The sequence below is a fragment of the Lycium ferocissimum genome, chromosome 8, assembly GCF_029784015.1.
Source record: "Lycium ferocissimum isolate CSIRO_LF1 chromosome 8, AGI_CSIRO_Lferr_CH_V1, whole genome shotgun sequence".
NCBI classification, from domain to species: domain Eukaryota; kingdom Viridiplantae; phylum Streptophyta; class Magnoliopsida; order Solanales; family Solanaceae; genus Lycium; species Lycium ferocissimum.
This window is the reverse complement of record NC_081349.1, coordinates 40,238,272-40,254,373: the sequence shown is the minus strand read 5'-3', so window position 1 is coordinate 40,254,373 and position 16,102 is coordinate 40,238,272. Positions and strand designations below refer to the sequence as shown.

Here is a 16,102-nt window from a genome sequence, read left to right as displayed (position 1 = left end):
TAAGTTACAAGTAAAGAAGTTGGGACAAAAATGTCAATAATCGATTATCTAGAGAAATAGGTAAAAACATTCAACCCAAAATTTATAATTGGCAGATTCTCAGCTTTAATAAAGTTTATTTTATCTTTTAGGTAAATTAATAATATAAAAAAATAATAGTGATTAAACTCCTGTCAGACTGGAACAAGGTAAGTTGCAATTACGAGACTGTAACTTGTTCTTATCTTTAACCACATTCAATTGGTTTAATGTGCACTTGGTTTTACTTTTTCTGTGTATGACTTAATTTTGATACCATCTAGCATCCTTACTCCTAGGTTGATGAACACAAAATGTTTATAAAAGTTTTGTGCGTGTAGTGTGGACTTAAACATATTTAAACCCTTGGAGGAGTCGATATATACATATAGAATATGATAATACTCGCTAGTTTGACATTAGTAGGAAAGTGATCTCTCAAATGATTATGAGAAGAGGCTTCTTGAAGAGACCTATAGTTGGTCAAATGCTTCCTGTTGCTTCATTTAACTTATAAATGATCAGTTTCTTCAACAATTAAATTCATGTGGTCATTCACAAACTATGCACATAAGTGAAAACTTATTGAGTTCATAGAAAACTTCAATTGGTGTGTAAGAATTGTCCTTTGGGGATCCAACTACAATATAGACTTGAGTGAATATTATTTTGTAATCCATCTGTTGTTTCCTTTGTTAACTCCTTCAAGCTTATAGAAGCCTAAGTGATTCCAGCTGCTGAACATGCTCCTGTGGCAGTGGCGGCGGTGACCAATAATTATCCACCACCTCGCCTACGTCCTCCACGACATATTCCTATACAAAGAATTAGCATATCAGATATATAACAATAGCATAGACGGATCCAAGATCTTAAGCTTATGGGTTCTAGATTCTAGGGTAAGACGATTGGGTTCGAGATAGGTATTTTATACTATTAAGGGGTTGTTTGGTAGGAAGTGTTAGAGAAAATAATACAACTTTGGTATTATTTAATTCCTTGTTTGATAGTGTTTTCAACCTATGTAGAACTGATACCTGTATTAGTTATATTCTTATACATAGTAAACCATGGCATTAACCATACCAGTAATATTCCTATTCTAACACACACTATTTAGTAAACTATACCTTGTTTAGAAATTATTGTTTTTCTTATACAAAAACGTGGATAAAAAATAATTTCAGCAACTAATAAAAAACTAATACACCCTGGTATGGATTCTTATACATATTGAGTACGTGCTTTCTTAAAAAAAATACGAAGTATTGGCCACAGCTACTGTCGAACCCGTTACTTGTGTAGATCAGCCCCTAGACAATGACAAACAGTTTGAAAGAGAGGAACAAAAACTAGGGAGAAGCTTTACCTTTGTCAGCATTCTTTTCTCAAGCATGTGGTAGTGTCGCTGCCAAATTCTCTGTCCAACCATCGTAGCAACCAAAACACTGTAAAACATGCCAACAATGGCAAATAATCCTAGCACAATTACGGCCATAATTAATAATACCGGCGTCCCGGATTCATCACCATCACATCCGAAGCAATTCTCACATTCACAGTCCGTGCAACAATTCGAGGAGCATATGTCAGAATCAGTGCACATAGAAGTTGAACCTGTATGAGGCCTATAGCAATCTGCACACATTCTGCAAAGGTATGAAAAAGGATCAGAAAGAAAAAACAATTCTCAGCAACTACAGTACAAGACGTTAATGCAGTAGATAAAATATCAAAAAGAAACAAAAAATTAGAAGACGAAAATCAAACAATCGAAAAATTCTTTAGAGTTTTACTTCCTCGTGATGTCTGCAAAAACTTACCAACTTTAGAAAAGGACCCGAAGGTGATTTCACATGCCAAACACAATGCTATATCCAATTGCGGAGCTAGAATTCAAAGTATAACGAAGTAAAAATAGGAAGAAGCCTAGGGAACCAACATTACTATATAAACACAAAAAAATAATATTGACCTTATATACACACCGTAATTTTTTGACAAAGGGGGTTGGGATGAACCCTCTTCCGGTACCCTAGCTCCACTCGTGGCTATAGCAGCAGATAATGGGCAATTTCCTGATAAAGGCAGCTACAGATTTTCATGATGACCATACTATTCTTATTTGGATAGGTTTGAAGACAATGTTTATGAACCATATGCTATAGCAGCAGATTAAAATTACTTGTAAAGGCAACTCAAATTATTTTTCAATGTACCAGTAAATATTGAATCCCTTCCTTCTTGAGAGATGTTTTATTTCCTTTTGGGCAAGATTTGCAAACAGTGTTTATGAATTTGTCGCATAGTGAAAATCCCTGGACAGAAGCAGAGCCGAAGCGAGCAAGTTATCCAATAATAACAAATAGAGGGCAGAAGCCATAGAGAAGAAACTTAATATGTGTGTTATCTTTTCATTACATATTTAATGGATTTTAAGAGCAAATTTAAACAGGAAGAAAGAAGACTGCAAACCCGTATTAACTCTTATCTATGATCCGGAGAAGCCGCAGAGAAGAAAAACATGTTATGCTTTATTACTTGTTTCTTTTAAAAAGCGCAAGAGGAAAACAACACAACGCATTTCGGCAGGTTACTGTGAAATCCTCACGCACATTGTCGTCAAAAGCAAGACAAAAACAACCAGATACACCAATCAAGAGCAACAAGACAACGCATTCCCCTGCAGGGCTGAAAAACATCGCGCACACTAATGCCCCTGCAACAAAGATATGCCCATCAAAGCGAGAAACAACAGTAGCCCCTGCATAAAAGCCAACAAATAGCAATAAAATTAACTCATATAATCATTTAAGAATCACTATATACTGCAAATAGCAGAGTCAATTTTGGATGATACACTAATTAAACCTGGAGAGATGTATGCATCAAGGATGTTACTTTCATGCTCTGACGGACATATAAAAAGGTTATGTTTCCTTCTAAATAGGCATGAGAGAAGAAAAGACCCCGTCATTCTCCAGACCTCATGCCTCTTTCATCATGGTTGTTCCTTACTGTTTTCTATTTCATTTCTGTTTGTTTCAGCTGGTTCTATTTCTTTTTTTCAATTTGATAACCGAGAAATTTTTGAGTTAGCTCCTCCAACCCCAATTGCGTGCACAAGTTCAAAACTCAGTGAAGTGTGAGCCCGCACCTCTACCATTCACCTACCAGGCTTTACTCACTGCCATAGTTTGAACTCATGAATGTGCGGCGGGGGCAACCATACTTTGAGAGATGGATATGGTTATCAAAAAAGAAATCTCTGAGTTCGCTCCTCCAACCCAAATTGTGTTCACAAGTTCAAAACTCGGGCAAGTGTGAGCCCATCCCTCTACCATTCATTCAGTTAAATACCAGGCTTTCTAGTCATCCAACACTTATAAACTCAAAATTTTAGATCGCTTGACGCACACTTTATGTGTTGTGTTTATCACTGAACCAATTTTTTTTTTTTTTGATTGAAGGTGCTAATTAGCTTTATAGCAATCCAAGGAATGGACAGTTGGACAACACAATAGCACCTTTCTGTCCGAAGTTCCAACAGAATAGCCATGCAAGGATCTTGCACTCTTACGATGCGAAAACTTTGGAATATCTAAGTAAATATTGTTTATCTCATATTCTTCCACCACCCCTCCCCAACCAAATCTCATTTACCAATACAACTAAATAAGACATATAATTCCAAAACCAGGAGGGAAAATCAGGTCTATCAGACCTCTTGGGACCGAAGTTACATGTCAACATGGGCAGATAACAACTGTATCTGAACATGTGTGCATTATTCTGGATTGGTCAGCTAATCAGATAACAATTCGACAAGTATACATAAATTAATGTTGATAACTACTGCATATGAATATGTTTTACCGCATATGTAATAGAAGCTCAGTTCACTACCAAACCCCCAATGCACATTAAGCCAAAACATCTGGTGTTTATCAATCACATACACTAGAAATCCCAATGAAGCTATAATCTGCAAAACAGAATTAAGGGTAGTGATCAATTTAAGATATTGTCCACATTACCATTTAAAAAAAGTATTTAGATATGACGGAAAAAAAAAACTGTAAAGAGGGTCACAAACGTACAAGCTGAACTGCGAGAAAGATGAATAAAATGTCTGTGGTCACAAAGAACCGGAATTTTAAGGTTCTCCATTTTCTCTGAAGATCGTTAACTCTCAAGTAAAAAGGGGCCTCGCAAGTCGTACAATGGGAAAATGCAAATCCTTCCTGTAAAAAGACAAACTTTAGGGGACAGTTATAATTCAATTTTGATGATTAAGGCTTAGTAAGAAGTAATCTGCCAGCAGTTGAAGCCTTAGCCTATAATGATGCCAAAAGCCAATAACTAATTGAATACTTGGTCACCTTAAAAAATGCACGCCACTGATCAAGATGCATTTTTTTAAGGATCCGATACACACCCTTGCATTTTTAAGAGTCCGAGCAACATAAGTCCCGAATTAGCAAAGCTTAGAGGTAGTAAGGCTAAAACTTGAAAAAATGATCTGAAAACATACCTTAACAGCACGCCACTGATCAAGGCATCCTCGGTGAACATATTTTGATGTACCCCTGCATTTACAAGGTGCGATAAAATACCTACCTAAATAGGAAAAGTTAAAATAATCATAAGTATCTCGGTTCTCATGCATTCATTAACCAAAATAGTACTAAGATGCTCTGATCATAATAAACAAGGGAAAACTCAGCAAGAACCATTCACTAGACGACAATAAAGATTACAAACTAACAACTCCTTTCTGTCCAAATGTTTTCTTCCTTCTGTCATTTGATCTGAACGATTAAAATCAAGCAATCAATCAACGATGCCTAAATCGCAAATCAATTATGCTTTTTCCCCATGAATAACCCAAAGTAGTTCGGGTTGATTTTATCGCAATCTGACTAATTCTTTTTGAACCTCAAGCTACTCCAACCCTCCTCCTTTAAACCAGACTTGGAGTCAGCTCTGATATGCGATTATATGCAGAGTTCGATATGAACTGTTTCAAATAGAATAAAAGATATATGATATTTTACATTACGCAACCAACCATCTTCAATTCAAACTAAGAGTACCACAACAAAACAAACACCACATCTTCAACTCCCTCCCCACATTAAAATTTTCATTCAGCTCAGCCTCTCAGCAATGCAGAAACTACAGCTGGGCTAAAATAATTTAGCTTTCAGTTTGCTAACGGTCAAATGCGTTATTCAATAACTATGACAGGTAGCAGGTATTCGACAGTTTGCCGAAGTGAGTGCAAACTGACCCAGATATCACGGTTATCAAAAGGTAGTGGACCCACATTTGAAAGATACACAATTCTACCACAAAAATACTTATTTTTTCACCATGAGCCTTAATTAAAGGTTTTTAGAGTACTTGACCACCCACTAGACGCGGAGCCAAGATTTGATGTTTATGGGTTCTCAACTTGCCACTAAAATCATAGCTCATTTTAGTTATTGGGTTTACAATTAAGTATTGATACATATTTAATTGATATTCTAATGCAAATACAAGATCTAAGCAAAAGTTATTGGTTCATCCAAGCTCATACCTAATACTGTAGCTTCGCTCCTACCACCCAAAGCAACTTCCTTTACACTTAGGATGTGTTTGGTAAAATGTTTTCCTAGAAAATATTTTCTTGGAAAACAAGTGGTTTTTTTTTTTTTTTTTTTACTTACTTTCTAGTGTTTTGTAAGAAAGCAAAAGAATATTATTCCAAAAGTATATGTATGTAATCTAGCAAAATATTATGGGGTGGGGAGTGAGTGTTCGGGGTGGCGGGGTGGGATGGTCAAGGGGTGGGGGTTGGGGTATTGATGGGTGGGGAGGAGACAATAATGAACTTTGACATGGAACTTGTTTTCTTTTTCCTAAAAATGAGAAACTTGTTTTCCTAATAATATGTTTAAAACATTTTAGCCAACCGAATGTGAGAAAATCGGAAAATACCACACCCTTAAAAGCAAAACAGAGTTCTAACAAGAATTCAAGATAAGGAAAAGTACGCTCTTTGTGTGTTTTTGACAATATTTACGTCATGCAGCCCATACTTTGTATATAAACACCTGATTTAGCTCATATTTGTGTATAAACACCGTTCATACACTATTATACACTCTATATACAAGGTTGATATTTGCACAAGCCAATGAAGGGGTCATTGAAAACTCACCATCAGTTTCAAGGCAAATACGGCACTGAATTTGGTCAACGTTTCCAGCTTCAAGGTCAACTTTGCTGGCTTTGGTGATCATAGGAGGAACTAAACATGAAGAAGAAGTAGAATCAAAGTTGAGCCATTTTTTTTTTCCTTTTTTCTCTCCAATTATTATCAAAAGAAAGAGACAAAGAAATTGCACTTTGATAAATTGAGTTCATTGTCATGAAGAAATTATAACGAAAGAACAGAGAAAATGAGAAGTCTTTGCAAGGTCTATCTATAAAATAGAGTTGAATAAACTATGACCGAGATGGACAAAATAATCATGAAATAAAGTCAACTGCGAGCGTTGATTTAAAAATGTTCGACTATTATAATGTTTGCGCGGCTCAAGCACTAAGCTTTAACTCAAGCACTTTAGTGGGCTTTAAGTTAAAATTTATTTGGAGGCCTTTTATTTAAAAAATATTTTTCTCATAAAATCGATGCTTCTAGCTTTTTGAGATGCAATGAGGTTAATAATTTTTTATCATCTATTTCTTCTAACAATTATTTTTCGAATGATTATATAGAGCCTGTTTGGATTGGCTTATAAATTGTCAATAAAAATGACTTATACTTTTTTTGAGTGTTTGGTTGGTCAGCTTAAAGTCATTTTGTGCTTAAAATAAACCCAAAAAAATAATTGAGCTCGTTTGGCTTAGCTTATCTAAAGCAGCTTATAGATTGTTTTTAGCTTATAAGCTGCTTTTTTTAATCCCATCCAAACAGGCTCATAGTCAACTCATTTAGTATTTCTTAAGAATTGTTGATTGTAGGTAAGATTTTTCAATTTTAATTTTAAAAAGCTTCTTTTCGCTAAGGTAAATGTTATAGGAACTGTTAACATTACTTTATCAGAAATATAAGCATTTAAAAAGGATCACATATTTTTATTTGATTGACTATGCCGGAATATTATTTTTTGCTTGTATTGTTTTTTTCCTTAATACTTTTAATTTAGAAAATAACTCTAAACTATCAATATAAGGGTGACTATTATATTTTACCGAACATTCAAGGTTAAGACAATATCAAAAATATTATATTAAATTAAGGCTAAATTTACTCTATTTTTTATTTTTTATAAACATAATGATAAGACACTATATTTTACATACATATATATATATATATATATATATATATATATATATATATATATATATATATATATATATTATTTTAAACAAATCATAATATTTATAAAAAATAAATAAAAAATTGAGTAAATTTAGCCTTAAAATCATATATTGTAATATAATCCCTGTTAAGGAAAAATGTATAATTTATCGACTTTTCATGCTCTTGTTCATTTTTTATCTTTTTAAATTCTCGTCATCTAATGATCTCAAACTTTTATTACATTAAAACAACTTTTGATGTTGAACTTTTAAGCTCTTTTAGAAAGAAAATAAGAAAAAATATAAGAGAAAGTACGTAATCTTATGAGAGAAGGGAAAGAGTTGGAGAGTGTGGTGGTGGGGACGGCGGCTACGGGGATTAGGTGAAGATGAGATGTGTTAGACGGTGGGGAGGACATCACATAATGAATGTGAAATGCTATTTGTAAAACTTATTTTCCCTACTTTCATTAGAAAAGTCAATTTCATCTTCTTTAGGAAACTTATTTTTCTGGGGAAAATGTTTTCCAAAAATTTTGACCAACGAAACATGAGAAAATTGAAAAATATTTTCTACTGACACATTCAATTTTAAAAAGCAAGAAATAAGCAGATACCATTTGGCCATGAGAATTTTTCCCTTTATTAGTGTTTGGCATGAAAATTTCATATACGGCTTCAAGTTGTATTTGGAATATGAAAAACACCTAAAACCTTGTTTTCACTTTTTTCACTTCATTACATTCAAACAACCTAATATTCTTTGAAAAAACTAAGTATAACCTAACACAACTCCATCCTCAACTCCAACTTCAAAATACCAAATAAAGTGAAAAATATTTGGTTTTCATGATTAGCAATATTATTCCTCAATAAAACTTGGAATGTCAAATCCATGGTTTGTCTTGCCCCTCTTGCGTAAACGTTTGATTAGTAAACCAAGTCCTCTTCATTAATGAAATAGCTCTGTTGCTTGGCACTTTACAAAACATAAAGATTTCTCTCTAATGAGCTAAATTTAAATCTCGATCTTCTATTTGTTAGCAATTTAACATAGTAAATCCATATAGTTAGTACTTGTTAATACTTGTTAGTTTGACATTGGTAGAAAAGGATTCTCTCAAAATGATTATGAGAAAATGCTTCTTGGATACACCTGTAGTTGAAATGCTTCCTGTTGCTTCATTCGACTTATAAATGATCAGTTTCTTCTTCAACAAACTATGCACATATGTCAAAAAAAAAAAAAAAAAAAAAAAGGTTTGCCTTGAGCTGAGGGTCTATGGGAAACAACCTCTCTACCTCCTAAGGTAGGGGTAAGGTCTAGTACACTCTACCCTCCTCAGAACCCACTGTGGATTGCACTGGGTATGTTGCTGTGTATGTAAGAATAGTCTGTTTGGAAATCCAACAGCAGAGACTTGAGTGTAATTGATCTTTTGTTTCCTTTCAACTCCTTCAAGTTTATAGAAGTCCAAGTGCTTCAAGCTGCTGAACATGCTGCTGTGGCAGTGGCGGCGGAGACCAATTATATCCAGCCACCTCGCCAACATCCTCCACAACATATTCCTATTCAAGAATTAGCATATCAGATAGAAACCTAATAAGCTCTGTCAGAATTATGATAAATATCATGCAACAATCATGAGTGGTTCATGAAAATATTCACTTCATCAGGACACCAAACTACATTCTGATGAAGCTAGAATTTTGAGTTTATAGGTTCTGGATTCTAAAAAAGGCAGCCTACTGGATTCTAGATAAATTATTTACACATACTTAGTGAAATTTTAAACACAGATACAAGGTCTAAGCCAAAGCTATTGGGTTTTGCCAAACCTGTAAGCAAAAATGTAGGGTCGCCCCTGCTGATTGATCTCAACCAAATTAACAGCTTCATAGCAAAAAGTGTTCCACATGAATGAGAACGGAAAAAGAAACTGAAACTTCAAATATCGTTAGGCAAAATCTGAACACCAATTTATGAAGTTCAATTACTTAAAAGTTTCAGTTTGGTTATGACAATGATAGAGAGGGAATGACCAAAAAACATGGCGTGCAAAGAGAAATTCCAAGAGCAATGTCTCTTTTTTGATCACTCAATATAGGGACCAAAGAGAAAAACGGTTTGGCAATCCACATTTTGCAGTGCCAGAACACAATGGCAGCCAGAAAGTCAGATGTTAAACTTAAATCAGGGTATAACACTTTTCTAAATGCTATTATCTGTATATTCTTTGTCCAAACTAACTAACAAGAGCATCCAGGTCCTTTCGACTAACTTCTTGGATTACATCGATAGTCATATATATATGTATGACTAGCGGTCTATGCCCGTGCTGTGCACGGGCCCAACACTTTAGATTATAGTGCATCTATGTGTATATAGTTGTCTTTGATATATATATATATATATATATATATATATATATATATATATTATGTTCAAAGCACAATTAATATAACATTGTAGTTTGTGCTCCGTATCTAAAATTTTATTATATTAATGGTTGCTACTAATACAAAATCGGCAAATTTATTAATATTTTTTAAAAGAGAAGACTTGTTTAAAAAGAAACTATTTTCGTCTCTTTGAGATAAAACAATAGCAATATTTAAGCATCAGTTGATACTTTTAATTTTAATTCGATTAATTTAAAAGTGTAAAATACTTATTATTTTTTATCAAATTTTGATTTGCATAATTCTAATTTAAATTATTAAATTAATTTTACATGTTTAAAACAAAACAAAACAAAGTAGAAATTGATTTTCTATTTAAACGAAGAAATACTATTTTTTAATTTTTGGTAAATATTCTCGGTTTTAGCTCATTTTACTTGTCATGTTGTCTTTTGTATGGTTTTTTAAGAAAACGTCGATTAGAATTATGATTTGACTAATTTACCTTATTCATTATTTGATTTCCATTTGATATATATTTTTCTACGACATTAATCTCTTTCACATTTATTGGAGTAAGAATAAAAATAAAAAAGTAATTAAATTCTATCTTATTTTAAAATATAAATATTTTAAGTATATTTATTTTAGTAAACATAAAAATAAATGACATGGCGGAATAGCAAATACAACAGGTTTAATAGCTAGATTAGATCTCGCTAATATAAAAAAAGAAAAGAAAATTGTATGGTTTGACTACCTAACCTTTTGAAGAAAAGCAATTTCATTTGCTCCACTAATGAATTGATACGCACGTGCAACGAATCCATCATTATTGACTCAATGAGATACTTTGGAAATTACATGAATATTGTTTGATTTTTAATATGGGGTGCATTTTTTTTTTTGGACATTATTAATTTGCACTATTTTTATGCATATATATATATATATATATATATACACACACACTATGTTCAAAATACGATTAATATAACATTGTAGTTTGTACTCCGTATCTAAAACTTTATTATATTAGTGTTTACTACGAATACAAAGTCTGCACTTTTTTTTTTGACATTATTTTTTTTTTAATATGGGGTTCACTTTTTTTTATATTCTTGATTTTGTTAATATGGGGTCCACTTTTTTTATCGTGAGTTTGGAGATGGTGGGTTCCACTTTTTTACTTTTTTTTTTTTTTTATATATATATTGCTTGATGTTGTTTAGTATGGGGTCCACCCTTTATGGGGTGCACTTTTTTTTTTTGGACATTATTAGTTTATACTATTTTTATGCATATAATATATATACATATATTATGTTCAAAACACGATTAATATAACATTGTAGTTTGTGCTCGTATCTAAAACTTTATTATATTAGTGTTTGCTACGAATAAAAAACGCACTTCTTTTTTTAATATTATATTTTTTTTTAATATGGGGTTCAATTTTTTTTTTTAATATTGCTTGATTTCGTTAATATGGGGTCCACTTTATTTTTTTCCATGAGTTTGGAGATGGTGAGTTCCAATTTTTTTTCTTTGCTCGGTGTTATTTAGTATGGGGCCCACCCTTTTTTTTAAGGGACAACGGACGATGAAGCATGAGTCTAAACCCATGCTTTATATAGTTTCTTCCTTTTTTTTTATTTTCATTTTTTATATTGCTTGGTGTTATTTAGTATGGGGCCCACCCTTTTGGACATTATTAGTTTGCACTATTTTTATGCATATATATATATATATAGACTATGTTCAAAATACGATTAATATAACATCAGTAGTTTTGTCTTCGTATCTAAATCTTTATTATATTAGTGTTTGCTACGAATACACATCGTGTTTAATATGGGGCCCACATTTTTTTTAACAGTGTTTGTTTTTTAAATATGGGATTCACTTTTTTTTTCAATACTTTTTTTTTCCTCTGATTTTGGATGTGGTGAGTTCCACTTTTTTTTAATACTCGATGTTGTTTAATATGGGGCCCACAATTTTTTTTTTTTAAGGGCTTGATTAATATGGGGCCCAAAAAAATTTTTTTTTTTTTTTACAAATTTTTTTTTTTTTAGGGGTTGATTAATATGGGGCCCTAAAAAAAAATTTTTTTTTTATGGGGGGTCCACAGACGGACGACGAAGGTGCCCCAAACTCCCTCTTCTAAATGGTAGAAAAAATGGCAGAGACGAATCTAGGATTTTAAGTCTATGCATTTTGGATTCTAGGATAGGACATCGACTGGATTCGAGATAGATAATTCATGCATATTAAGTGGGATTCTGAGCAAAAATACAGAGTTTAGGCCATAGCTACTGGGTTCCGAACCCTTAGCGTGTGGTACAGATCCACCCCTAGACAATGACAAACAGTTTGAAAGAGAGGAAAAAAACAAGTGCGTAGCTTTACCTTTGTGAGCATTCTTTTCTCGAGTATATGGTAATGTCGCTGCCAAATTCTCTGTCCCACCATCGTAGCAACCAAAACACTGTAAAACATGCCAAAGATGGCGAATAGTCCTAGCACAATTAAAGCCACAATTAATAATACCGGATTCCCAGGTTCATCACCATCACCTCCGAAGCAATTCCCGCATTCACAGTCCGTGCAAGAATTCCCACATTCACAGTCCGTGCAAGAATTCCCACATTCACAGTCCGAGCAACACTCACACGTCGAATTTGAACAATTCCCGGAGCAGATGTTAGAATCAATGCAGATGTAAGTTCTACCTGTACGAGGCCTATGGCAGTCTGCACACAGTCTGTAAAAATATGAAAAAGGATCAGAAAGAGAAAAAGAATTCTCCAGTAACTACAGTACAAGCCGTTAACGCATTAGATAACAGATCATTAAAAAAGCTAGAAAATTAATCAAAAGATGCGTTAGCGTTAGCGTTATACTTCCTTGTGATGTCACAAAGAATTGCCAACTGTATAAAAGGATATGAAGGAGTTTTCACATGACAAACATATGCTATAGCAGTAGATAATAGGCAATTTTTCTTATTTCATGGTCACCACACTATTCTTCCTGCCTGTTGTGAATAGAGATACATATTAATTTTATTTTTTTTGACAGATTTGCAAACAACGTTTAACAATTCATCGCATAGTCTGGTAATAAAAAAATAGAGGGCAGAAGCGGAGCTAGGATTTGAAGATTATGGATTCTAAACTGTCACCGAACCCATGGCTTGTTTTAATTACTGTGTTCGACATTACATATTAATGGATTTTCTAATACAATTCCAGAGTCTAAGCAAAAGTTAGTGGGTTTGTCCGAACCCGTAAGTAATACTCTACCTCCACCCCAGGGCAGAAGCCACAGTCCACAGAGAAGAAACTAATATGTGTGTTATCTTTCATTACTTGTTTCTTGGTTTTAAAAAAGAGCAAGAGGAAAGCTGCAGTATTAAGGTGACAATGATCTGAAAGCAAATAGTGAATAGTCGAAAAGAACATAAAACATATTATTTGTACCCATTGCAAGAGCAACAAGACAACACATTCCGGCAGGGCTGACCCAAATCATTACGCACGCTTTCATCAAAGCAAGCTAAGAAACAACCAGATACGCCCATCAAAGCGAAAAACAACAATGCCCCTGCACAAAAGCCAACCAATAGCAATAAAATTAACTAATATAATCTTTTGAGAATCACTATAAGCAGAATTTTGGATGATGCACTATTTACATCTTGAGAGATATATGCATTAAGGATGTTTATATGTTTCTTCCATTAGGCAGGAGAGAAACAAATCCACCAGACTTATGACCCTTTCATCATGGTTGTTCCTACTGTTTTCTATTTCATTTCTGTTTGTTTCAGCTGGTTTCTTTCTTTCCCTTTTTTTTTTTCTTTTTTTTTCCTTTTTCTATTTTAATAACCAAGATATTCTCCGGTGGTCAACGAAGTGGACTCAGCAGAGGCAAAAATTAAACACTAGCTGATTTCTTCCTATCTGTCCAAGCTAACCTTGCTGGATAGAGTTACCCGGTATCGGTGCTAGTGGGAGGAAGCAAGTAACCTATGGAATTTTTTTTTTTTTTTTTTTTGAAAAAGGTAACAAGTAACCTATGGAATTAGTTGAGGCAAAAACAACAGTTTGACATACATACATAAATAAATGTTGATAACTACTGCAAATGAAGATGTTTTACCGCATATGTAATAGAAGCTTAGCTTGGGACCAAAACCCCAGTGCAAACGAAGCCAAAACATCTGGTGCTTATCAATCACATATACTAAATATCCCAGTGAAGCCACAATCTGCAAAACAGAAGGTTAGTGATCGATTTAAGATTTTGTTCACAGCACTACTAAAGGAAATACCTAGAAATGAAGAAAAAATAATGTAAAGAGGGTCACACGCGTACAAGCTGAACTGCGAGAAAAATGAACAAAACGTCTGTGGTCACAAAGAACCGAAACTTTAAGGTTCGCCATTTTCTACGAAGATCATTAACTCTCAAGTAAAAGGGAGCCTTGCAAGTCGTACAATGGGAAAATGCAAATCCTTCCTGTAAAAAGACAGTTTAGGGGACAGGTATATATTCAATTCTTCTTGACCATACTCTTTAAAGAATCAATGCATGTCTACTAAGTCTCAAGCTATGTTGCTTCGACTATCCAAAAAATGTTGCCATACCCGTGTCGGATCCTCCAAAAATGCTCTACTTTTAGAGGATCCAACACGCACCAGAGTGCATTTTTGAAGAGTCTAAGCAACATAAATTAAGTTAGTAAAGTTTAATTAGAGGTAATAAGGTACGAACAAATAATCTGAAAACATACCTTTACAGCACGCCACTGATCAAGGCATTCTCGGTGAACATACTTTGATGTACCCTTGCATTTACAAGGTGCAATAAAATCCCTGCCTAAAAAGGAAAAGTTAAAATAATCATACTTATCTTGGTTCTCATTCATCGATAAATTCATTAACCAAAATAATACTAATATGCTTTGAAAATAATACACAAGGAAAATTCAATAAGAACCATCCGCTAAAAGACATTATATGAATAAAAGATAAGAAACTAACAACTCCTCTTTGTCAAAATGTTCTGTTTTCCTGCGGCTATTTGAACTGAACGATTTAAAATCCAATCAACTATGCCTCAACATCAAATCAGTTATGTTTGTAACTTTGTTTTCCCCTTAAATAAACCAAATTAGTTAGGGTGGAGTTTTTTTTTTTTTTTTTTTTTTTTTTTTTTTTTTAAGCAGTTAGGGTTGAATTTTATCAGTATTTCACTAATTTTTTTATGAACCTCAACCTACTGCAACCCTCCTCCTTTATCCAGACCCCAAAACCCCCATCCCGGGTTAAAATATTCATTCAGCTGGAAAAGGGGCAAACCCGCTACCAATACATATGCTGGTGGGAGATAGCATGTACTCAACAGTTTGCCGAGGTGAGGGTAAGCTGGCTCGGACATCACGATTATTGAAAGGATGCACAATTCCCCACAAAAATACTTACTTTTTCACCATGATCCTAAGTTAAAGGTACTCAGAATAATTGACCAGTAGGTTCAAATTCCATCGGAGACAAAAGCACTAAGTGATTTCTTTTCATCTGTCCTAGGGGGACAGAGTTACCTTGGCCTTCAAAATCGAAGTTATGCCTAGCAAGACACATGGACATAACTTGTGAATATTACGATGCGTAACTTCTCCCCAACAGGCATATGTCCTTTAAGGACAAGGCATAACTTGCGAATATTATAATGCATAACTTATGACTTATAGACATAAGTTCGATTTTGAAGGACAAAAATTAAAGACCAGCACAAGTTAGGGCCAAAAGTGCAAATCAATCCCCCTCCATCCCCAAAAAAAACTTCCTTTTTACACTTAAAATCAATAGAATCGTAATAATAGACATAAACCAACTAATATTTCAGATAATAATGAACAAAACCTATGAAGAAAATGAACACTCACCATGAGTTTCAAGACAAATACGGCACTGAATATGGTCAATGAGTCCACTTTCAAGGTCAACTTTGCTGGGTTTTGCTATTAGAGGAGGAACTAAACAAGAAGAAGAAGAAGAAGAAGAAGAAGAAGAATCAAAGTTATGAGCCATTTTTGATAAATTGAGCTCATCATCATCATCAACATCAACAAATTATTACTGTATAACAAAAGAACAGAGAAAATGTGAATTCTGTAAAGTGTAAACTAATCTTTAATAAAATATGACCAAGTGGACAAAATTATCTTCCAATTAAAGTCTAGTAAACATTTACTTCCTACGCTTACAAAGAATGTCCACGTGGCTCTTTGTAAACCCTTAGAAAAATTATT

General features: G+C 33.7%; 2 protein-coding genes across 4 annotated transcripts; both read right to left on the bottom strand.

The window, feature by feature from the left end:
• Window positions 1-523: 523 nt before the first annotated feature.
• On the bottom strand, window positions 524-15,988 carry LOC132068452 (uncharacterized). 3 transcript variants are annotated; one of them, XM_059462047.1, is made up of 7 exons: window positions 15,737-15,988; window positions 14,582-14,667; window positions 14,164-14,307; window positions 13,948-14,056; window positions 13,266-13,389; window positions 1,388-1,667; window positions 524-833 (listed from the first exon to the last, which is right to left on the bottom strand). In XM_059462047.1, exons 1-7 carry the CDS (start codon window positions 15,879-15,881, stop codon window positions 729-731), a joined length of 993 nt encoding a protein of 330 aa, XP_059318030.1. In that variant the 5' UTR covers window positions 15,882-15,988; the 3' UTR covers window positions 524-728. The 3 variants fall into 3 exon arrangements, with proteins under 3 accessions (XP_059318030.1, XP_059318029.1, XP_059318031.1); XM_059462046.1 differs by lacking the exons at window positions 524-833; window positions 1,388-1,667 and adding exons at window positions 8,532-8,946; window positions 12,193-12,547 and having other exon boundaries at window positions 15,737-15,985; XM_059462048.1 differs by lacking the exons at window positions 524-833; window positions 1,388-1,667; window positions 14,164-14,307 and adding exons at window positions 8,532-8,946; window positions 12,193-12,547 and having other exon boundaries at window positions 15,737-15,986.
• On the bottom strand, window positions 3,486-6,447 carry LOC132068453 (uncharacterized). Its single transcript, XM_059462050.1, has 5 exons — window positions 6,414-6,447; window positions 6,227-6,316; window positions 4,553-4,638; window positions 4,119-4,262; window positions 3,486-4,003 (listed from the first exon to the last, which is right to left on the bottom strand). Exons 1-5 carry the CDS (start codon window positions 6,436-6,438, stop codon window positions 3,824-3,826), a joined length of 525 nt encoding a protein of 174 aa, XP_059318033.1. The 5' UTR covers window positions 6,439-6,447; the 3' UTR covers window positions 3,486-3,823.
• Window positions 15,989-16,102: the final 114 nt, after the last annotated feature.